The sequence below is a fragment of the Hyperoodon ampullatus genome (genome assembly GCF_949752795.1).
Source record: "Hyperoodon ampullatus genome assembly, chromosome: 17".
Lineage (NCBI taxonomy): Eukaryota > Metazoa > Chordata > Mammalia > Artiodactyla > Ziphiidae > Hyperoodon > Hyperoodon ampullatus.
The window spans coordinates 27,406,661-27,431,352 of NC_136930.1; the positions used below are offsets into that span (position 1 = coordinate 27,406,661).

Below are 24,692 nucleotides of genomic sequence, written 5' to 3' on the forward strand. Positions count from 1 at the left end.
AGGCCTTAACTGGAAAGATGAAACCTTAAAACAGATCCTGGATAAAGCCTGGAGAGCCTCAAATACACGAATGGCATAAGCTTGGATCCAGGAGGGAAGCAAACCTTTAAGCTCCAGGGTCAGTGAGAAAAGCAGTGAGCTCAATGGGCTCAATCGTGGGTACCCCATCTGTGTGTTCACCAGCCCCAGAGCCTATGGGGATATTTTCCGGTCCCTGAATGGGTCATCAAAATGTTGACCTAAACCAAATAGTCTGCCAGTTATTTCCCCAGGGGTGAAAAACAGATTTACTCAAGATCAGCAGAGTATTGCAATTTGGGATCTTCAGCTGTGGTGAGCTACCTTCAAGTTGCTGCATGGCAAGTGAAGGAGAAGGCTTTTATAGTGGGGCAAAAGGAAGTTGGGAGGCTACAGTAAACAAGATCCCTGGCTTTTCATTGACAGAGTCCTTGCCAGGGAAGGTAAGTCTTTGGGGCTTCTTCTTGTTGGGCTCTGCTATTGCCACAGGGCATGAGAACTCTCCCTTCTGGTCTCCTTACTCTATTTTATTGAGGTTTCAGTTTATTAGTCTTTTAGAATAGACAAAGAGGGTTATAGCAATAAAGGGAAGCTTATATTTGAAAAGTTAGAACCAAAGGAATCACTTCAAGTTCAATGGTGGCATCAGTTAGTCAGGGTCATATTTTAACTGTTTCCACCCTGCAATTGCTCCCTGGGCTGTGAGCAAACCATCCTGCCCTGTCACCTCTGTGCCCACCGGGGCTAGTAGACACCAGGTCTGGGTGGGTTCCAAGAGTTGTGTTTTGAATAGGTTGAGATGTCCTTGTGACAACGAAGTGGAGACATCAAACAGTCAGTTGGATGAGAGAATTTGAAACTTGATCTCAGATGAAAATATAAATTTAGAGATCATAAATGTAAGTAAATAGAATTTATATAGCCTTTGGAACCAGGGTAATAGATAAGGTAATCACATTATAGCAAGTCTAAAATTCTGCAATTTAAATTTCTTTTCCTACATTGAACTTACAGTTTACTTACTTAATTTTTGATAATAAAATTTCTTCTGGAACACAACTTTTGCTTTATTCATGAGCAGACTGTACTATTGATATTTTATGCTCTTTCCAGCAATGTATGAGTTTTTATTTCTTTACTTCACTGACAACACTGTGTATTATTTAAAAAATATTTACCAATATTATATGCAAAGACTCAGAGAACATTGTTTAAAGTTGTACTTCTTAGATTATTAAGATAGAGCATTTTTTCATATATTTATCAATCATCTCTTTTTCTTTTTTACAGAGTTGCCTGTTCATATCTTCTTACTATTTTCTCTTGGGAATTCAACTTTTATGTTAATAACTAGTGAAAGCTTTTTCTATAGCAGAGACCTTGTATCTGTGGATGTCATTTATATTGAAAACTTTTCCCCAGTTGTCACTTTCCTTTTCATTAAAATTTTTTTATTATTGTTGCTTGACCTACATATTTACATTTTTCATAGTTCAATAAATTATTCTGTTATTTCTTGATCTGTGCATTCGGTGTGCATTTTTTTTTAGAAAAAGTTCTTCTCCAACCGTATATTTAAATATTTACTTATTCTTATAGTACATTAATTATTTCATTGAAAAATCTAACCCATCTCAGATTTATTTTGGTGTATGAGTGAGATAAGTGTCTATTTTTTTTTCTTCTGAGTAACAGCATTATTCCTGCATGGTATGCTTGTTTGTTTTTGATGGTAGTTTAGGTGATTTAATAACATGATGGAAAATAACATATCCAAATAGCTTGGCATGTATCTGTTTCTAAAGGGTGTTAAAATACTTGTTGATGATTTGAGGAAGTTATATTCTCTAGTCTTTAAGGGAAAAAAAATAAGGCCACTTAACTCTATTCCTTTCTGACATAATTGCTGTTTCTACCTTCTCATAGTAAAGGGATTAGTCCAGATGCCATTCTGAGAAACCTTTATCAAGTGCACTTGTCCTCTGAGCATTCTAATGCCTGCAAACATTACCCTTTGTCCATCCATTTACTTTTAGGATAAAGATACTAAAGATACAAGTTGAGCGTATGCACATTTCTTTAAGACTCTAGGTTACTCCTAGGAGTTGCTTCTCTATTGAAAGTGAGATCTGTAAGCAGGAGTGCTTGAGGCCCTTTCTCCTAACTTCTTTCAAGCATGTTACATTTCTATTAAGGTCTTTTTTATTTTATGCATTTTCCCCTTAGCTTTATAAATGTGTCCATATAAGCCTAGGAGTATAAAATCCACTATCTTCTTGCGGTAGGTTAAATAACACACTATTATTCTAGGACTGCTCTATTTTGTCAAATAGAGAAGTCCTAGAATAAATGCAATTATCTATTCATTTATATCTATGCTTATTTGTCTATATGTCTCTTTGTCTATCTAGTGAGATTTAAAATAGCCAAATCTAATAAGAATAATGAGGGAATCCTAGTACAGTGTCTCCCAGAGAACAGTGGGTAAATAAATATTTGGTATTTATAGATAATCATGAAGATAATGATGAAATAAGTATTTCTTTATGCTTTCATGGTCTTAGATACAAAGTGTGTTGACTTTCAGAGTGTCTTGGGCCCAGTATTATCTGATGACATCTTCCCCAATCAATTTTTCTTCTAAGCCTTTTTACTCTCATTTGTAACTCTTTGTCTACCCACTAATAAATGAACCAATTCACTAAGGTTTGGATTATCTTTCTTTTTTTGTCTTTTTATATCTCTTTTACAGTGAGACCTCATACCAACTCAAAATAATATTTGGAAAATAGAAAAACAAAAAAAATAATTCATGAGTTATAGTGGAAATTACTGTCATTCCATCTCTAGGGATCTGCTGTAAAGAATGAGGTAGAAAAGCAAAAATAAATGTTAAGTTAGAAGTGAGATCAAGAGAGACATGGAGTCCATTGTAGCTCAGCTTTTATAGTTTAGAGTCAGGATCTTATCCTGGGGTCCAGGACTGATTTTGTTATGAGGAAGGAAGGAAAGGAATGAGTCCCTACATACTGTTAAACTCAGTGTAAAATTTCAGCTATATATAATTTTTACATTTTGGGAGGAGGTAGGGAGAAGATTCATAGCTTTAATCACATATTTATAGGAATTTGTGGTCACAAAATGGTGAAGAACCACTGATAACGGAGTAACAAGGATTATAATAAACGAAAAATTTCTCTCTGGAGTTCTGTCAGGAAATTAATTCTTTCAACATTTCTCTCCCTTCCTTTGCTTTGTCTTAATTCCCTCTGATGAATTTAATGTTTTTAGAGTTATTTTGTTAAAGCTTACCAAAATGAGTAATTTAGAAAATATCTTGAGCTACCTGGACTCACAAATTAGCTAAAAGGTTTCATTAATGCTCAGCATGATATTTATGAAGAGGGAGGTGGTAAATAAGACAAAAAACAGCAGGGAGGAGGAGAATCCTTCTACTCTTGAGCCTACTGCTGAGCCCCATCAGTTGGCATTGTCATTTTGGATGATTAGAAACCCAATAGATTTGGGCTTAAAGAAAGGCATGGAAGAGATAGGGAATCCTTGCAGGATGTTCGAAGTCTCCACCTAAGTTGGCAAGGGAAGAGGGCACACAGCAGAGGGTGAGTCACAGAAACATATGAGTTGCATTCTCAGATGATCCAGTTCCTGTCCACATAACTCCTTTCAACAGCTGCTTTTATCGGCTACTTCAGAGAAGAGTGGAAAGCTCCCATAATGCAACTCGTCTGTTCTGCCAAATATGTGAAATTTTGGCAGAAGCAAGTAAGGGGAAACATGCTTCCCAGTTGGCATTTAGCTTAGGGATAAAATTTGATGGCCATCATATATCTTCTGTCACTTCTTTGCCCTTTTCATAATAAGACTTACAGATTTATATTTAAATCCTGGAATCCATTTTAACCGTCTTAAAGAATATTGGTCATCAAGTCAAATACTTTTCAGGTCCTTGTCATGATATTTAATTTCAAATTGAACAATTTTTTTTTGATTTTTAATTTTTTTACATCTTTATTGGAGTATAATTGCTTTAAAATGGTGTGTTAGTTTATGATTTATAAACAAGTGAATCAGATATACATATACATGTATCCTCATATCTCCTCCCTCTTGCGTCTCCCTCCTACACTCCCTATCCCACCCCTCTAGGTGGTCACAAAGCACTGAGTTGATCTCCCTGTGCTATGTGGCTGCTTCCCACTAGCTATCTATTTATTGTTTGGTAGCATATATAAGTCCATGCCACTCTCTCACTTCACCCATCTTACTCTTCCCCCTTCCCGTGTCCTCAAGTCTGTTCTCTACGTCTGCATCTTTATTCCTATCCTGCCCGTAGATTCTTCAGAACCTTTTTTTTTTTTTTATTGCATACATATATGTTAGCATACATTATTTGTTTTTCTCTTTCTGACTTACTTCACTCTGTATGACAGACTCTAGGTCCATCCACCTCACTACAAATAACTCAATTTCGTTTCTTTTTATGGCTGAGTAACTTTCCATTGTATACATGTGCCACATCTTCTTTATCTATTCATCTGTCAGTGGACACTTAGGTTGCTTCCATGTCTTGGCTATTGTAAATATAGCTGCAGTGAACATTGTAGTACATGACTTTTTTTTTTTTTTCTGGTATGCGGGCCTCTCACTGTTGTGGTCTCTCCCATTGCGGAGCACAGGCTCCGGACGCGCAGGCTCAGTGGCCATAGCTCACGGGCCCAGCCGCTTCGCGGCATATGGGATCTTCCCAGACTGGGGCACGAACCCGTGTCCCCTGCATCGGCAGGCGGACTCTCAACCACTGCGCCACCAGGGAAGCCCACATGACTCTTTTTGAATTATGGTTTACTCAGGGTATATGCCCAGGAGTGGGATTGATGGTTCGTATGGTAGTTCTATTTTTAGTTTTTTAAGGAACCTCCATACTGTTCTCCATAGTGGCTGTATCAATTTACATTCCCACTAAGAGTGCAAGAGGGTTCCATTTTCTCCACACCCTCTCCAGCATTTATTGTTTGAAGATATTTTGATGATGGCCATTCTGACTGGTGATACCTCATTGTAGTTTTGATTTGCATTTCTCTAATGATTATGAGCATCTTTCATGTGTTTGTTGCCAATCTGCATAGCTTCTTTGGAGAAATATCTGTTTAGGTCTTCTGCCCATTTTTGGATTGTGTTGTTTGTTTTTTCGATATTGGGCTGCATGAGCTGCTTGTAAATTTTGTAGTTAACCCTTTGTCAGTTGCTTCATTTGCAAATATTTTCTCCCATTCTGAGGGTTGCCCTTTTGTCTTGTTTATGGTTTTCTTTGCTGCGCAAAAGCTTTTAAGTTTCATTAGGTCCCATTTGCTTATTTTTGTTTTTATTTCCATTTCTCTAGGAGGTGGGTCACAAAGGATCTTGCTGTGATTTATGTCATAGAGTGTTCTGCATATGTTTTCCTCTAAGAGTTTGTCTGGCCCTACATTTAGGTCTTTAATCCATTTTGAGTTTATTTTTGTGTATGGTGTTAGGGAGTTTTCTAATTTCATTCTTTTACATGTAGCTCTCCAGTTTTCCCAGCACCACTTATTAAAAAGGCAGTCTTTCCTCCATTGTATACTCTTACCTCCTTTATCAAAGATAAGTTCACCATATTTGCATGGGTTTATCTCTGGGCTTTCTATCCTCTTCCATTGATCTCTATTTTGGTGTTTGTGTCAGTAACAAACTGTCTTGATTACTGTAGCTTTGTAGTATAGTCTGAACTCAGGGAACCTTATTCCTCCAGCTCCATTTTTCTTTCTCGGGATTGCTTTGGCTATTCAGGGTTTTTTGTGTTTCCATACATATTGTGAAATTTTTTATTCTAGTTCTGTGAAAAATGCCATTGGTAGTTTAATAGGGATTGCATTGAATCTGTAGATTGCTTTGAGTAGTATAGTCATTTTCACAATGTTGACTCTTCCAATCCAATAACATGGTATATCTCTCTATCTGTTTATATCATCTTTAATTTCTTTCATCAGTGTCTTACAGTTTTCTGCATACAGGTCCTTTTTCTCCTTAGGTAGGTTTATTCCTAGGTATTGTATTCTTTTTGTTGCAATGATAAGTGGGAGTGTTTCCTTAATTTCACTTTCAGATTTTCATCATTAGTGTATAGGAATGCAAGAGATTTCTGTGCATTAATTTTGCATCCTACTACTTTACCAAATTCATGGATTAGCTCTATAGTTTTCTGGTAGCATCTCTAGGATTCTCCATGTATAGTATCATGTCATCTGCAAACAGTGACAGCTTTACTTCTTCTTTTCCAACTTGGATTCCTTTAATTTATTTTTCTTCTCTGATTGCTGTGGCTAAAACTTCCAAAACTATGTTGAATAATAGTGGTGAGAGTGGACAACCTTGTCTTGTTCCTGATCTTAGAGGAAATGGTTTCAATTTTTCACCATTGAGAACAATGTTGGCTGTGGGTTTGTCATATATGGCCTTTATTATGTTGAAGAAAGTTCCCTCTATTCCTACTTTCTGGAGGGTTTTTATGAAAAAAGGATGCTGAACTTGTCAAAATCCTTTTCTGTATCTATTGAGATGATATTATGGCTTTTCTCCTTCAATTTGGTAATATGGTGTATCACATTGATTGATTTGCATATAGTGAAGAATCCTTGCATTCCTGGGATGAACACCAGTTGATCATGGTGTATGATACTTTTAATGTGCTGTTGGATTCCCTTTGCTAGTATTTTGTTGAGGATTTTTGCATCTATGTTCATCAGTGATATTGGCCTGTACTTTTCTTTCTTTGTGACATCTTTGTCTGGTGTTGGTTTCAGGGTGATGGTGGCCTCGTAGAATGAATTTGGGAGTGTTCCTCCCTTTGCTCTATTTTTGAAGAGTTTGGGAAGGATAGGTGTTAGCTCTTCTCTAAATGTTTGATAGAATTTGCCTGTGAAGCCATCTGGACCTGGGCTTTTATTTGTTGGAAGATTTTTAATCACAGTCCCAATTTCAGTTCTTGTGATTGGTCTGTTTTTATTTTCTATTTCTTCTTGGTTCAGTCTCGGAAGGTTTTGCTTTCCTAAGAATTCATCCATTTCTTCCAGGTTGTCCATTTTAATGGCATATAGTTGCTTGTAGTAATCTCTCATTATCCCTTGTATTTCTGCAGTGTCAGTTGTTACCTCTCCTTTTTTCATTTCTAATTTTGTTGATTTGAGTCTTCTCCCTTTTTTTCTTGATGAGTCTGGCTAATGGTTTTTCTTCTCAATGAACTAGCTTTAGTTTTATTGATCTTTGTTATCGTTTCCTTCATTTCTTTTTCATTTATTTCTGTTCTAATCTTTATGATTTCTTTCCTTCTGCTAAGTTTGGGGTTTTTTTTTTTGTTCTTCTTTCTCTAATTGCTTTAGGTGTAAGGTTAGGTTTTTTATTTGAGATGTTTCTTGTTTCTTGAGGTGGGATTGTATTGCCATAACCTTCCCTCTTAGAACTGCTTCTGCTGCATCCCATAAGTTTTGAGTTGTGGTGTATTCATCATCATTTGTTTCTAGGTATTTTTTTGATTTCCTCTTTGATTTATTCTTCAGTTATCTCTTGGTTATTAAGTAGTGTATTTTTTAGCCTCCATGTGTTTGTATTTTTTACAGATTGTTTCCTGTAATTGATATCTTATCTCATAGCATTTTCATTGGAAAAGATACTTGATACAATTTCAATTTTCTTAAATTTACCAAGGGTTGATTTGTGATCCAAGATATGATCTATCCTGGAGAAGTTCCATAAGCACTTGAGAAGAAAGTGTATTCTGTTGTTTTTGATGGAATGTCCTATAAATATCAATTAAGTCCATCTTGTTTAATGTATCACTTAAAGCTTGTGCTTCCTTATTTATTTTAATTATGGATGATCTGTCCATTGGTGAAAGTGGGGTGTTGAAGCCCCCTACTATGATTGTGTTCCTGTCGATTTCCCCTTTTATGGCTCTTAGCATTTGCCTTATGTATTGAGGTATTCCTATGTTGGGTGCATAAATTTTTACAGTTGTTTTATCATCTTCTTTGATTGACCCCTTGATCATTATCTAGTGTCCTTCTTTGTCTCTTGTAATAGTCTTTATTTTAAAGTTTATTTTGTCTGATATGATTATTGCTACTCCAGCTTTCTTTTGATTTCCATTTGCATGGAATACCTTTTTCTATCCTTTCACTTTCAGTCTGTATGTGTCCCTAGGTCTGAAGTGGGTCTCTTGTAGATAGCATATATATGGGTCTTGCTTTTGTATCCATTCAGCCAGCCTATGTCTTTTGGTTGGAGCATTTACTCCATTTACATTTAAGGTAATTATCCATATGTATGTTCCTATTACCATTACCTTAATTGTTTTGGGTTTGTTATTGTAAGTCTTTTCCTTCTCTTCTGTTTCCCACCTAGAGAATTTCCTTTAGCATTTGTTGTAAAGCTGGTTTTATGGTGCCGATTTCTCTTAGCTTTTGCCTGTCTGTAAAGGTTTTAATTTCTCCTTCGAATCTGAATGAGATCCTTGCTGGGTAGAGTTATCTCGGTTGCAGGTTTTTCCGTTTCATCACTTTAAATATGTCCTGCCACTCCCTTCTGTCTTGCAGAGTTTCTGCTGAAAGATCCACTGTTAACCTTATGGGGATTCCCTTGTCTGCTATTTGTTGTTATTCCCTTGCTGCTTTTAATATTTTTTCTTTGTGTTTAATTTTTAATAGTTTGATTAATATGTGTCTTGGTGTGTTTCTCCTTGGATTTATCTTGTATGGGACTCTCTGCGCTTCCTGCACTTGATTAAGTATTTCCTTTCCCACATTAGGGAAATTTTCAATTATAATCTCTTCAAATATTTTCTCAGTACCTTTCTTTTCCTCTTCTTCTTCTGAGACCCCTGTAATTTGAATACTGGTGCATTTAATGTTGTCCCAGAGGTCTCTGAGGCTGTCTTCAATTCTTTTGATTCTTTTTTCTTTATTCTGCTCTGCAGTAGTTATTTGCACTATTTTATCTTCTAGGTCACTTATTCCTTCTTCTGCCTCAGTTAATCTGCTATTGATCCCTTCTAGAGATTTTTAAATTTCATTTATTTTGTTGTTCATCATTGTTTGTTTGCTATTTAGTTCTTTTAGCTCCTTGTTAAATGTTTCTTGTATTTTCTCCATTGTATTTCCAAGATTTTGGATCATGTTTACTATCATTACTCTCAATTCTTTTTCAGGTAGACTGCCAATTTTCTCTTCATTTGTTAGGTCTGGTGGGTTTTTACCTTGCTCCTTCATCTGCTGTGTGTTTCTTTTTCTTCTTACTTTACTTAACTTACTGTGTTTGGGGTCTCCTTTTTGCAGGCTGCTGGTTTGTAGTTCCCGTTGTTTTTGGTGTCTGCCCCCAGTGGGTAAAGTTGGTTCAGTTGGTTGTGTGGGCTTCCTGTTGGAGGAGACTAGTGCCTGTGCTCTGGTGGATGAGGCTGTGTCTTGTCTTTCTGGTGGACAGTACCATGTCTGGTGGTGTGTTTTGGGTGTCTGTGACCTTATTATGTTTTTGGGCAGCCTCTCTGCTAGTGGGTGAGGTTTTGTTCCTGTTTTGCTAGTTGTTTGGCCTAGGGTGTCCAGCACTGTAGGTTGCTGGTTGTTGAGTGGAGGTGGGTCTTAGAGTTGAGATGAAGATCTCTGGGAGAGCTTCTGCCATTTGATATTACATGGAGCTGGGAGGTCTCTGGTGGACCAATGTCCTGATCTCAGTTCTCCCACCTTAGAGGCACAGGCCTGACACCAGGCCGTAGCACCAAGACCCTATCAGCCACACAGAAAAAGAGAAAATGGAAAAAAAATCTATCTATCTATCTATCTATCTATCTATCTATCTATCTATCTATCTATCTATATCGCTGCTCCCAAAGTCCACCGCCTCAATTTTGAGCTGATTCGTTGTCTCTTCAAGTATTCCACAGATACAGGGCACAGCAAGTTGATTGTGGAGGTTTAATCTGCTGCTCTTGAGGCTGCTGGGAGAGATTTCCGTTTCTCTTCTTTGTTTGCACAGCTACTGCTGTTCAGCTTTGGATTTGGCCCCACCTCTGTGTGTAGGTCACCTGAGGGCATCTGTTCTTTGCTCAGACATGATGGGGTTAAAGGAGCAGCTGACTAGGGGGCTGTGGCTCACTCACGCCCGGGGAGGGAGGGGTACGGAATGCAGGGCGAGTCTGCAGTGGCAGAGGCCAGCGTGAGTTGCACCAGCCTGCTGTCACTGTGTGTTCTCCCGGGGAAGTTGTCCGTGGATCACGGGACCCTGGCAGTGGCAGGCTGCACAGGCTCCCTGGAGGGGAAGCATGGATAGTGTCCTGTGCTTGTACACAGGCTTCTTGGTGGCTGCAGCAGCAGCCTTAGCGTTTCATGCCCATCTATGGTGTCCGCGCTGATAGCTGCAGATCGCGCCCGTCTCTGGAGCTCGTTTAGGTGGTGCTCTGAATCTCCTTTCCTCACGAATCCCGAAACAATGGTCTCCTGCCTCTTAGGCAGGTCCAGACTTTTTCCCAATCTCCCTCCTGGCTATCTGTGGTGCACTAGCCCCCTTCAGGCTGTGTTCATGTAGCCAACCCCAGTCTTCTTCCTGGAATATGACTTCCGGAACCCGAGCCTCAGCTCCCAGCCCCACCCATCCTGGCTGGTGGGTGAGCAGACAAGCCTCTCAGGCTGGTGAATGCTGGTCGGCACCGATCCTCTGTGCGGGAATCTCTCCGCTTTGCCCTCCGCACCCCTGTTGCTGCGCTCTCCTCCGTGGCTCCAAAGCTCCCCCCTCTGCCACCCGCAGTCTCCGCCCATGAAGGGGCTTCCCAGTGTGTGGAAAATTTTCCTCCTTCACAGCTCCCTCCCACTGGTGCAGGTCCCGTCCCTATTCTTTTGTCTCTGTTTTTTCTTTTTTCTTTTGCCCTACCCGGGTATGTGGGGAGTTTCTTGCCTTTGGGGAGGTCTGAGGTCTTTTGCCAGCGGTCAGTAGGTGTTCTGTAGGAGTTGTTCCTCATGTAGATGTATTTCTGATGTATTTGTGGGGAGGAAGATGATCTCCGCGTCTTACTCTTCCGCCATCTTGAAGGTCTCCCTGCAGTGATCACACTCCAGCTACAGAAGCCATCTTCCTGAGTGTTCCACTCAATTTCTTAAATTAAACTCATACTCCTCTTTTGGCCTTCATGATGACCACTGATAAATTTAGATTAATATCCTATCAAGGTAACTTAAGTGAAATAAGAGGGTCTTAGGACAGGTGTAACTGTTTCATGCTTTCTCAATATCTGGTAAATATATATTAATATACACAGTCAAATCACTTTTGCAAAGAAAGTATTTTATTTTTATAGACAGATTATGAAGTGTTACTTGGGTCCATTACATTTTTATTAAAGAAGATTAACTTAAATTCTGGGCTCCAAATAAAAATATCAAAAGATGTCTCCTAGGATTTTTAGGTACAAAATAAACACAGCCTTTACACAAAAGCTACCTCAGAGGAATGAAGAATCTGCTTTGTCTGCCTTTTTAGCTACGATTACAGTTATTGAGAGGTTTTGACTGATTCTCTGACATTAGACAAGACTAGAACATGGGAATGGATGTGCTCTTTCGTCTCTAATATGATTTCTCAGAGAAGAGAAAATAAGCAAATCACAAGACTAAACAATGGACACAAGATTTTCAGAATTCTGAATGTAGATATGGCTTCAGAAAGAACAGCTTCAGGTTAAGTACATATCTGACTAAAACCATATGTGATATTTCTATACGATTCTAAGCCAAATGATTCCTTTATCATTTTTATAAATAATTCACTAGTAACTTTTCTTCCAAATTTGAAGTACAGATTCTCCATTCTAGCTAACTAGTTATAATAATGGAAAAAAAAACCCAACAAAAACAGTGAACTTGCTAATGGTGGGGGGTGGGGGAGTGGAAGCAATAACCAGAAGCATCATTTCCTGTATGAAATATATCATTTTTATCACAGAGTACACAAATGGTAGCAACGTTGGCCCAGCATAATAATATTAAATCCTTTGTCATCCTAGCTGTCTTTGTCTTCAAGAGTAAGCAAATGAATTCTCAACATTTCATCTCAAGCTACTCTTAGGTTATTACATTTGAGGCAAAATAATGTTGCAAATAAAGCATTTAAAATTCTTGAATGTAAATGGGGTAGAAAACTAATGCCTTTTAAAAAAAGAGTACATAATAGACAAGAAGAAAGGGATACAATTATTTTATTAGTTCAATTAAAACGAATAAAATGGAAAGAGATACAAATCACTAAGAAATTAAGTACAAATCACTAAGAAATTAATTGCGTTATAAAGAATTCAACAAAATAGACTTGAATTTAAGCACAAGTTTTGTAAACTTACAGATTACTATTTGAATTAAGCAATAAGAATAAAAATTAAAGCTTTTTAGTTCTGCAGATTAAATTTGAAAGTAGGCTGTCTTGCTAGTATTAAAATAAACTTGTTTCTTAAGACTTGCTTTATTGGATTACATCAGAAGCAGAGGTGTGTTCCTTGAGGGAGGGTAAATTTCTTCCTGGGCTCATCAGAATGACGCTTTCACTGTTCTGCTCTTCAGAGGCTGGGGTGGTCTGTTGTTGTGCTTAATGGGGACTTCTTTATCACCTTCGACATTTGATAGAAGACTGCGGAACTGTGCCAGCTTGGAGGGAGGATAAAATATTTAAAGAGTCAAAAGCTATTAAAGTTACACAGAACACTTTTCTTCTAGTATAATTGATGCACTAATATTTAGAAAATCAGGTTGAAGATTGCAATGGTTTCACAGATGGGAAGGGAGGAAGCCAAAAATTCCTTCACATTTCTTTGCACTAGGCATTTGGCTTAAATTATCGATGATTGACTGGATTAGAATACCAGCTTTCTTACACTTGGGTAAGAGACTTATCTGCTTGCTGCCTCAGTTTCCATATAGTACTATTTCATTGCATTGTTGTGAAGACTAAATGGGTCAATACATGTAAAGTTCTTAGAATGGTGTTTGGCATATGGCATATGCTCAAGAAGTGTTAGTTACCAATAGGTCACACCGCCTGCCCTAAAGGCTTGTTATGAGAATTGACTGACAAAACGTACATAAGTAACCTAATAAAAGTAGTTGCTCATCATTGGTAGTTACTATTTTCATAATTATAAACAATAATTAATGAGATATTTTGTTGAATATTTATGAGCTTAAGTTTCAAAAAAGAACAAAAACCCATGTTAGCTATCAAAGTATGCCACTTGAGAGTCACAATTCCCCAAAGTCTGAATAGTACTTCTAGTGCCAGTTTTTTTCTTGTTTTTGAAACTCTTAGGAAGATATTTAACAAAGCTGGATTTTTCCTTATTAAGGCAAAAAGAATAGCAAGAGTTCTGAATCTCATATATTTTTTCTACATAAAGTAAAAAAAGTGTTTATAAATACACTTTTATTTTTGATTATTCAATAGACCTTATGTCACAAATAAATCTTTCTCAGTTGGAAGGGAAAATGAACTCTTCAAAATCTAATTGAAATAATAATTTTCCCCCAATAATACTATGAATTGAAATGGTATTCCTGCTTTGCACTTCTAATGCTCATTCATTCACCTTTGATACTCTACCTGTTCTGAGCTGATACTGATGTTTCCCTTAAGGATGATCCAGATTACACTCTCGTAAAGAGGAGGATGAGTCAGAGAGCCATGGTAGGTCCAGTAATCCCGGGATGAAGGAAGGAGAACAGAGGGGTCAAAATTTGTGAATGGGGCTTTTTTGCCCTGAAAGAAAAAGAAAAGTAATATATTATTATATCATTATATAAACTATTTGCATCATTACATATATGACATATATGTTATATTATTTGCTAGATAGATCTTAGCTAAGAATTTAATCAATTTTTCTACTATATATTATTTCATGACTGGTATGTTTGTGGATATAAACAATAAAAGTAATAGAAGACTGAAAATATGCTACACTGGAATTTTGACTGAGCAATCTACCTCCTTCATTTGGTTGAAGATAAGCAAAGTTTTGAAAAGTTTTTATAATCTGTATTCTTTAAAAAGATATTTAATTTCCAGTATAAAACATTTATTGCTTCTCTAGGAATGATACCAGATACTGTTCCAGTGGTAATATATTTATTGACATGCATATTGGTATGTTTTATCTTCATTCTATTTATTCTTATTTTCTTTTCTGATTGGTTATATTGGTGTATAGAAAATGAATTGATATTTGTATGCTAATATTTTATGTAGTCAACTTTATTAAACTTGTGTATTAATTTTGTTTTTTACCTGTTTGATTTGTATTTTCCAGGTGGATGTCAATGATCATATCCTCTGTACTTGAGGATAGATTTGTCTTTGTTTCCCTAATATTTATCCAAATATGTACTCTTATTTCTTTCCTTTTTTTATTACATTGATTAGGACATTCATTGTAATGGTCAGTTGTGGTGGTCACAGTTGACACCCTGATCTTGTTCTTGATTGAAATTGAAAGGCTTCAAATATTTCACTACTAAGTTTGATGTTTGATCCAAGTTTGTATGTGATATTCTTTCTTAAGCTCAATAAGTTTTCAGAGACTTTTCTTTCTTTCTTTTTCTTATCTTCAGGAATTGGCATTGAATTTTTATCAAATGCTTTTCAAGCATCTAACAAGTTTGTAATATGGTTTTTCATCTTTAATTTGTTACTGTAATGACTTATATTGGAAGATAGTCTAATATCAAACCATCCTTGCATTCTGGGGATAAAGTCTACTAGTTTGGAAACATTACTCTTTTAATATACTTTTGAATATGATTTGCTGTAATTGATTTTAATATTTCTTTTAGCTATATTCCTAAGAAAGATTAGCCTATGATTTCCTTTTTGTGGTGGTCTTACCCAGTTTGGGTATTAGGTTTCATTTAATTAAATCAAAATAAAGTTTTCTGTCCCCTCATCTGAGCAGTTTAGTTAACAGTGGCATGATTGTTTCTTAAAAGTTGTGTAACACTTCCCCATAAAGTGGTCTGGGCCTAGAGTTTTCTTTCACTAGGTACATTTTTTACAATTTTTTCAGTTTCTTTTTAGATTCTTGATCTGTTTAGGCTTTCAACACATTTTGAGTCAGTTTCTCTGCATTTTCCTAGAAATTCATTCTTTTAATCTAAATTTTCAAATTTACTGGTATAGCGTTATACAGCTGACCCTTGAAGAATGTGGGGGTTAGGAGTGCTGACCCCCTGCACAGTCAAAAATCCACGTATAACTTTATGGTCATCCCTCATAACCACAGTTGTGCATCAGCAAATTCAATTAAGTGCCAATTTTGTAGTGCTATAGCATGTATTTATCAAAAAAAAATCCATGAATAAGTGGACCTGTGCAGTTCAAACCCATGTTGTTCAAGGGTCAAGTGTACAAATTTTTCTCTTTTAAAACTTTTTACCACATCTTTAATTATGACCCAATTCCTTATTTCTAATAAATTTTTTGCATGTGTACCTTTTTTTCCATCATCAAACTTGCCAAAAGTGTGTTTTTTGGTTGTTTTTATCCAAAGAATCAACTTTTCATTTTATTAATAAAATTCTACCTTGTATATATCCATTTTCTTTCTTATTTTATTAATGTTTTGCTTTATCTTCATTAATTATTTCCTTCTACTCTCTTTTCATATATTATTTTTTATATTCCTGAGTTGAGTGCTTATTTATCTTCAGACTTTCCACTTTATAATATATCCATTTGAAGATTAAATTTTTTAGACTCAACATGAACTAGATTTATTTTATATAAAAATACAATGAAAGAAAATGACATATCTCTGACATATGATTTAACTATTTACTATTAAAACAGTAAAGCTAAGGTTAAATATATTAGAAAATCCATCTTTTTTTTTTTTTTAAGCTGACGGGGAATCATGGTTATCAGACACTGCATATTAAAGGGATTTTAAAACAATACTCTTAACTTCTGTATTTTTGTATTGATAAAAAATAAAGATATCTTTCTCCATGATGTAAAAAAATTCACATTTTAGTTGGTTGTAGTTTTTAAACAAATTTGAACAGCTATGAAACCCACTCTTCTACAGGCTTCACCCTGCTGAAATAAATGACCAATAACTATGAAAAACAAAACTAAAATAAAACAAATCTGAGTCAGAGACCTTCTCAGAAGCAAGGAACATCTAAGTAGTACCTTGATTTTCAGATTAGTAGTTTTTACTTCGGGCTTCCTACTCCTCACATCAAATATGCAATTAAATGACTTCTGTAGTTCTGCGGATTCTTGTTCTCTGATTTAAACTGAACTAATTAGTCTATTTACCTTAGTTTTAACTGCTTTTAGGGCATCAAGTACTTTCTGCAGGTTTGGGTTGGCCTGACCCACCTGGAGATTAAAAAAAATAAAGTGTGAGATAAAAATTGTTATCAAGTCAAATCCTATTTAGTTAATTTTTTTTTCAATTAAAAACAGTAACTGAAGAAAAAGTATGCAAGTCAAAATATAGGAATTTAGCAAAACTGTAATACAAAAACAAACCTTTTACTTTTTGTTCTATTAATTATAATTAGTACAATGAATGGCATGTTGTTGGTTTTCAATAAATGTTAACTAAAATCACTATAATTCCAAAAGTTAGTCACCCAAATATACCCACTTTAATAATAACTTCCCTATAGAACTTTTCAGGGACTCTCCTACAGAGGATGTGAACAAATCTTCCATTTTAAATATCAATTGAACTTTCTTTATGGGACAAAAACTCTCTTAATATATTTTTCTTATGAAACATTAAACTGATAAATGCCTGACTCTATGAGGTAGGAAGTTTAGAAGAAAGGGACTTTGGAAGAGCTGAAAAAAAAATTAGCCTCACCTTCAACACCTTCCCATTTCATCTTTACCTGAAATTTATTTCTCTCTTCAAGTGGGAAAAGCCAAGAGAAAACAAACTAACAATATGCTAGGGAACTGTTTGTTCACCTGTGGTCAGTCATTAGTAGAAGGGGAGCTTTCCAAAAATAAAAGAAAGACTCAAATATTCTTTTGCCTTATTTCATCCTATTTTGAGGTCTGATTGGTAAGAAATAGTTTTAGCAGAGCTCTGTAACTCTCTGTAACTCACCTTCACCAAAACACCAATAATTGCCAAACCATCAGCCTGTGGGACAGCTTCAGCAAAGCTGGAGTACTTCGCAGAATTCCAGTGAACTATATGAAACTGAAAATGACAGTGTGGTTGAGTCGTTATTTATACCATTGTGAAGGTAAAAATTAAGTTAGACATTAACTTGTTAATATATAAAGATATATCTTGGCTTTGATAGATAAAACTTATGTGACCCTTCATCCAGGGCATGGAAAGGGCTATGTTCTCACTCTTAAGAAGAGTTAACTGTGTGCTGAACAGTGGGCAATTTGCAAATACTGGAATCAGTAAGTAAAATTTCTTTTCTCACAATATCGTAACTATTCAATATTACTCTTTTTTAAAAAAAAAATCTTTGGTATAAGAAGATCAGGAATTCTGGCTAACTAGTTTGGGGACAAAAAACTTAATTTTCTCTCACTTGAGGTACTTAGTAACTTTATGAGAAGAGGTCCCTGAAGTATCTGGAGTCTTGGCCAAGGACAGATTCTCTTGAGCATATCCAGACACCTCTCAAGCCAACATCTCCAGCCTAACCTCTCTGTGGAACTCTAGACTTGTATATCCAAGTATGTGTGTATGTCTTCTTGATACTTTCTTGATATCTCCACATGGATGTTTAATATGAATCTCAAACTTAATATGGCCAAACTAGAACTCTTGATTTCCTCTTTGCCAGACCTGTTTTGTTTTCCCTTCTTAGAAAAAGGCACCACCTTCCATCTAATTGCTCAACCAAAATATAAAACAGTTGTCATTAATTTCTTATTTTTCTCCACTTATCAACATCCATCTTTCAGCACATCTCATAGATTATACCCCTTCACTTGGTTCACAACTTTGAGTCTTTGCATTAGCTGCTGATTTTCTCTGAGGTGTCCTTCCCCATAATCTTTCAACAGCAGGATTTTGACTTGAATTAAGGCTGAACTCAAATGCCAGTTCTGAAAGAATCATTTTCTGACCACTCAATGTAAAGTGATCATCTGGTCACTTGTACCACTCTAAATCAAACCAATTCTCTCCATGTCATGTAGCCATTCCCTTCCCTTCCCTTCCCTTCCCTTCCCTTCCCTTCTCTTCCCTCCCCTCCCTTCTCTTCTCTTCCCTCCCCTCCCCTCCCCTCTCTTCCCCTGCCCTCCCCTCCCCTCTTCTCCTCTTCTTTGTCTCTTCTCTCTCTCTTTCTCCCCACCTCTCCCTCTCTCCTGCTCTCTCTTCCATCCTCCATCCCACCATCTGTCATATGTTGAACTTTGTGGCTAAGTGCCTGTCATCTCTACCCTGGATTCATTTTATTTTTCTCAAATGAGATGAGAGAATCACCAGTTTATATTTCTTAAATATAACCAAATATCCTCCCCCAAAGATGCTACTAATATTAATTTAGGCTTTCAGCCTATTTGATTTTAGTCCACCTTCAATTTTATGAAGGAGAAATAGGAAAAAAACATTTAATGGATTTCCACAACATTGAAAGTTATTAGCCTGGATTTACAATGTAATATAAAGTAAGTTATATTTGTATACTATTCCCAAATCCTCTATTAAAATGAAAAATGCATAACCCTGTACCTAACAATCCCTCTTATGAAAATCTGCCCTACATAATTGCTTTCACTAGGGTGTAAGATATGTGTACAGATGTATTTATTGTAGCATTTTATTTTTTTGATAAAAGCAAAAAACCCAACAGAACAAAAAGGAAATGGCATTGTAATTGTCCATATGTAGGGCTCAGCCAATAAATTCTAACATATGCATACACTGAAATATTGTACAGACAGTAAAAGAAGAGGTGCAATTAAATCTACAGACTTGAAAAGATGAACATGATAAATCGGTAAGTGAAAAAAAAAGCATGTTGGAAAACTATATATATTACGAACTCATTTTATAAAAGTAAAATAAAAAAGCCAACCAGTCTATATTGGTACAAATGTATTGTATATTCATACATATGAAGAGCAAAAGTTCTTTGTTTTCAGTCTTCCATACCCTCTGTTGACAGTTTGATGCAAATGTTCTTTATTTTTCCATGGATATACAGAGAGAATGTCTTGAATTGGATCACAAACTTCCATGTGGGGGCGAATCAAGAGGCCAGACGGTAGTGGCCTGTAGCCAGGGAACCTCAAACCGTCATCTAGAGTATGCTACTCTGTGATGATTCCTGTGATTAAACTTGCGCTCTTAGTAGAGTCTTACTGAAGTGTTCCAGCCTAGCTACACCTATGCTACTGGTGTGTCCAAACTTGAACATTTAAATAAGAAGAGAATGATGGTGTGTTCCATTTGGGGGTCGGAGTTTTAAAAGAAGAGCAGTATTTCCCCTTGAGGCTAGGCTGACATCAAGATATGTTTCCAAGGCATTCTGAAATGAAAGAGTATTCTGGGGCTCATGAGTCTGACTCCAAGTTCACCTGCCTTTTTCACATGAAAAATTTCCCTCTACTGCCAAACACAGTGTGTCTGTATTTGATTTTAATGGAGACTGGGAGTGCCTTTCAGGGACCAGAATGCTCATTCCTTTGGAGCCATTATAATGGTGCCTTATGTTATAAGGGAGCTGCTTCTGGGAGGACTCTCAGTGTAGTTCTCGCTCAGTCGTTAAGCCACCTTACCTCTGCAGAATATTTGACTCCATCCACTAAGTGCTCAGAACCATAGTCATCTTTGACACCCCAGTGAAAATGGAACTGATGGAGCCTATAGCTTTCAGAGAGAGGACCACCTTTCAGCACTAGAAGAAAAAGGAAAATACTGTTAGTGTTACAATCATAAGCTCCAGCTTATCTTTGCATTTAATATAAACTAACATTAAATTAGATTGAGCAGAAATGAAAACAAACAGTAGCGCCAAAGTTTCCATCTTGTTGGTTTTTTTCCCCACATCCACAATGATGGTCTTCGTATGTATGGTGCACCCTGCGATAGTGCATGAATTATATATAATTCTCAGCACATGAGCTGTAATTTTACCTTTTCTGCCTTTAAGAAAGCATATTGGAAAATGAGTGAATTATATGATTACAGGGCTTTCCTTGAATCTGCTTTAATTTGCAAGTTCATTCATTCATTCTTTTAACAAAGATAGTAGTGGGCAGTATTCATCTAGATCTTTAGTAATTTATTTTTAGTAACAAATTACTCAACACATACCTTGTAACTGATCAGGACACAAGAGGGTATCTTGATAGCTTTGTTGAGAATCCCTAGCAAGGGACCAAAAGAATATTCCAGTAGAACAGTATGGTCACTTTTAAAATTCTAACATTGAATGACCATGTTTCTTTAAAGAGTCTATTCAATCATATGATTAATAAAACACACATAACACCAGACCTAATCCTAACAATGGACATAGCTGCAAGGTGTCTAAAATTTAGGCTCAGAACCTTGTAGGAAAGTGCTAAAACAAATTTTGCCTTATGTCAGTAGAGTTGTTTTATGGAATTGTTAATAAATTATTCAGTAAACAGTTTTGAAATTTTTACTGTGTGCTAGATTCTGGGATATGAAGATAATTCAGTCACTATGGCCTAGTAAGGAGAGGGGAATATAGACAAGTATACTTATGCACAGAATTGTTCCATGCAAGATGCACACAAGACCATTTTCTTACTGGCACTTAACAGTTACGGAGCCATTTTTCTGGTCACACAAATAAATATATACTTCACCTCTGTTTTTCTTCCCTACTAGGCTCCTCCACCCTCATCTCGATTAGAAAATATTTGCCTTTTCAGTTTTTATATTCATGATGGTTCATAGACCTTTTTGAAAAGCTACTGTTTATTCAGAGGGTGTGAAGTGAGCAAAAATACATTGGAAAAAAGAAGAAATGGAATAGTGTCTTTGAAAAGGAGAAGGACTGAAAAAAGACAGATCTGTTGAAAAAAGACAGATCTGGGAGTCCCCAAAATCATCATTACCACTTGTAAATTTTCTAGATATTCAAGATGCCTCACCAGATTCCAGCAACGTTACACATGTGCACAAAAGACTGCAGATGGTCGTTTGTGTTTCTTAAAGCCCTATTGTTTTAATTTCCCCAGTAAAGTCGAAGAAAAATTAGAAGGGTCTTTTGGCTCACCTGATCGATTATCATTGTCTTCAAAGTTTACGTGGAAGGAATGTCCCACGTTGATGATTTCTTTTGCTGTGTCTGGACTGTAGGAGACACTGATAGGTTTGAGAGAGGCATCATGTTTGGCTTCACTGGTTTTGATGTCGATGGGAGATTGGTTATTTCCATTTGCGTTGGGGTACAACTTGCCCCACTGTTCAGGACCTACCAGGACAAACATATGCTTACAATCAAAACTTGATCAAATGCTCAAATCCAAGTTTTAGGAATATAACTTTGTTTATTAGATTAGGGTTTACTAAGGATCTTAAATGATATTCTGTTTAACTTAATGGAAATTCAATGTTTGAGAATGCCCCTTTTCTATGCTATACTATAAAATAGTGTATTTGTCAATACAATTAATATGCTCATAGTCTGTGGGATCAGACTATACATATTTTACTGTTATAGCAATAGATTTCTAATAGACACATATGGAGAGAGAGACAGAGGGAGAGATAGGGAAAGAGACAGAATGCATTTTGTAGACAACAATGACCCAAAGGACAACTGCTAAGAATACATGCAAAGCTATTATAATTCAAAGTCAGGCAAACCAAACCATTAATCTATGACTACATAGGTATGTTAAGTGCTCAATATCTCTTTTATTGGAAAAAGGAAGAAGCTGTTATTTGGTCTACATGAACAGAAGAACGCTTACCATTTTCACCATCATATCCCCAGTCAGGACTTGCCATGATCTTCTACTTAGTTTTATTTTTCTGAAAACAAAGATAATACCTGAAATAACTAACTGCAAATGAATGTGCAGTAGACAACCGAAACCACAATTTGTGGGTTTTTATAGAACCTTCTCTGCCCTTAATAGGTTACTATTTCAATCATCTCTACCTATCAGGAAGTATATGCATGTAAAAAAAATAGATATTGGAAAAGAAGGCCACAAGGGTAAGGTCATTTCCAATTGTTTTATTTTCTTATATTGTAAAAGAGAAATATAGAAATCTTAGCTTTTATAAAACCAAGCGCTCTTTCTCTCATGTTAGAAGATATGGCTGAGTATTATCATATATGATTCTTTGAATTTCTAATGGAAAATGACTGTGCACTTGAGATTTCCAATTTTTACCCTTGCTGGACACTTAAGCAATACTAACAACAGTAATTTAGTAAGAAGAATAATTTGCATGTTTACAGGCTGATCAGAACAAGTATCATGATGTTAATTTAAAATCAAGGAACAGAATCACTAATTATTTGTAATATATATTGTCCATAATGGTACATTTCAAAGACACACAAGATGAGAATAAAGTCCTTCATTTTTAAAGGATTTGGGATTCATAAATGGAGAAGATTTTATTAATATTGAAATTAAATATGGTCCAATATTTATTTTACACATCAAATACAGGTCTACTGGAATAGAAGGCTTTCTTCTGTATAGTTCTATACAATTTATAGAGCACTTTCATATTATTTTATTTTACCATTACCACTACACTCATAAATCCTATACAGTGAGAATTATCATCTTGTAGCTGAGAGATGTTGAGGGTCTTCACCACAACTAGCAAGAAGCCAAGAAGCCAAGACTTCAGCCTCCAAGTCCAGTTGTTTTCTTTACTACACCTCTTTTGAATGCCATACTGGGTGAGCTATGAGGTGGATGATCCCTAGTTCTCTTTCTATGCCCACAATTCTCTTAAGTCCAATTTAAGCTTGGACCAAGGTGAGACTTGCCACCTTGATGAGAAGATTTACAAGACTTTTCAAGGAGGCAAAGAAAACCAATTAGTAAGTGTCAGATTGGCTAGGTCAATATTTCCAAGGCTCTAAATGTGCTCAGAGGTAACACAGTCAGAAAAAATAAGCTTCCATAGTAATGACTGATTTCCATGCCTTGGTAGTCATACTTCCTTTCACACTCTGGAATTGTCTGAGCTACCTAGGCTTTCTGAAATAAGTAAATCTGGCACAATTTTTAGCAAGGCTGACCAGAAGCACATTGTTTGTCCCTTTTGGCTAATGATAGCCAACTAGCTCAGATGCAGATGGACTATATATGGCTCATGAACAAAGTTGGAAGAGGCCCAAGCTTCCATTCCACACTTTAGTAGGCAGAAGAAACTATTACTTAAAAGGGAACTTTTTTTAAAGGTACCATTTATTAAAGGTCCAGTATTACTCAAATGCTAGGCTAAACAGTTTATATGAAGTAATTCATTTAATTCTCACAATAACCAAATTAGGCATTAAAATGTGTATTCCACATAAGAGGAAATTGAAGGCAATTCCTCGGGGTTATGCAAATCTTGTAAGTGGCTGCTTATATCTTACAAGCCTAGGGTTTAAACTTAGATCTGTCTAACTCCAAAGCCTGTACTCTTTCTTAACCTTCCACTGTCAACAAATGCCCATTGACCTCAACTTGATTCTGTTTTCTGGAGGATTGGATTTGTTAATGTGGTCTGGTCTGGCTTAAGTTGACCAGTAGTCAGACTTGAACCTTGGGATACTTCATTCTAGACCCAGAGTCTCAGGTTGGCCAGAAGCTCATGGAGTGATAGAAACAGGCTACTCTTTGCCAGATAAGTTGCCTCCTAATTGCTACTTTGTTAAAAGTAACCTTAAATCAAACTACTATATTAATCAACCTATTTGGAAAAAAGGACAACTTCCTTTTCATTACATGATTACGTGATAATTCATCACATGAATATTTTAACATACACATGGGATTGTATTTTATTTAAAGTTTTAGACACTAAATTACCTTGAACCCTAACCATTATGACCCTTTATTCCATTATGTACCCAGGGTGTGTTTGTGTACATCTACAAGCAGAAAACTATATAGAGAAAGGATATAAAATTTAATGAGCACCTATGGTTTAAGTCCTAACACTGCTCCCATTTACTTTTATCCCTCTTTTTCTGCTTACAAACTTTGCCTCTTTCAGCTTAATATCTATACTAAATCCAGTATGTCTCACTTTGTGTTCTCTTTACTTTCACCTGTAGTCTCCTCACAGTATACTTTTCTAGGCCTGTAATCTTTGGACTGCTTTTGCATACCAAGGAGTTCAGTCTACACAGTCTCTGCTCTTCTAATCTAAACAGTTTATTCCCTAAAACCATCAAGTATATAAACACATATTGAAGACGGCTTTTTTTTTTCCCTGTTAGAATATTCCAAATAAATCCGTGTGTACATGGAATTGAATCAGGAGCAAGTAGGCTGATGGAAAAACCTATAGTCTTTAAAAAAGTAACGTAAAACTACATAAATAATTTTGATAGAGAATTTGTTAATTGGTAACTCTTAGAAGTATCAAGTTATATGTCAATTATATGTCAATAATATGGAAAAAA

At 36.1% G+C, this 24,692-nt stretch overlaps 1 protein-coding gene across 2 annotated transcripts; it reads right to left on the bottom strand.

Annotated features, from left to right (window-relative positions):
• Positions 1-12,617: 12,617 nt before the first annotated feature.
• CA1 (carbonic anhydrase 1) lies at positions 12,618-22,054 on the bottom strand (the record flags this gene model as incomplete). Of its 2 annotated transcripts, XM_079722243.1 has the most annotated exons (7): positions 12,618-12,734; positions 13,684-13,839; positions 16,399-16,461; positions 17,201-17,296; positions 19,846-19,964; positions 21,318-21,515; positions 22,018-22,054. In XM_079722243.1, 7 exons carry the CDS (start codon positions 22,052-22,054, stop codon positions 12,618-12,620), a joined length of 786 nt encoding a protein of 261 aa, XP_079578369.1. The 2 variants fall into 2 exon arrangements, with proteins under 2 accessions (XP_079578369.1, XP_079578370.1); XM_079722244.1 differs by lacking the exon at positions 21,318-21,515.
• Between the last annotated feature and the right edge of the window lie 2,638 nt (positions 22,055-24,692).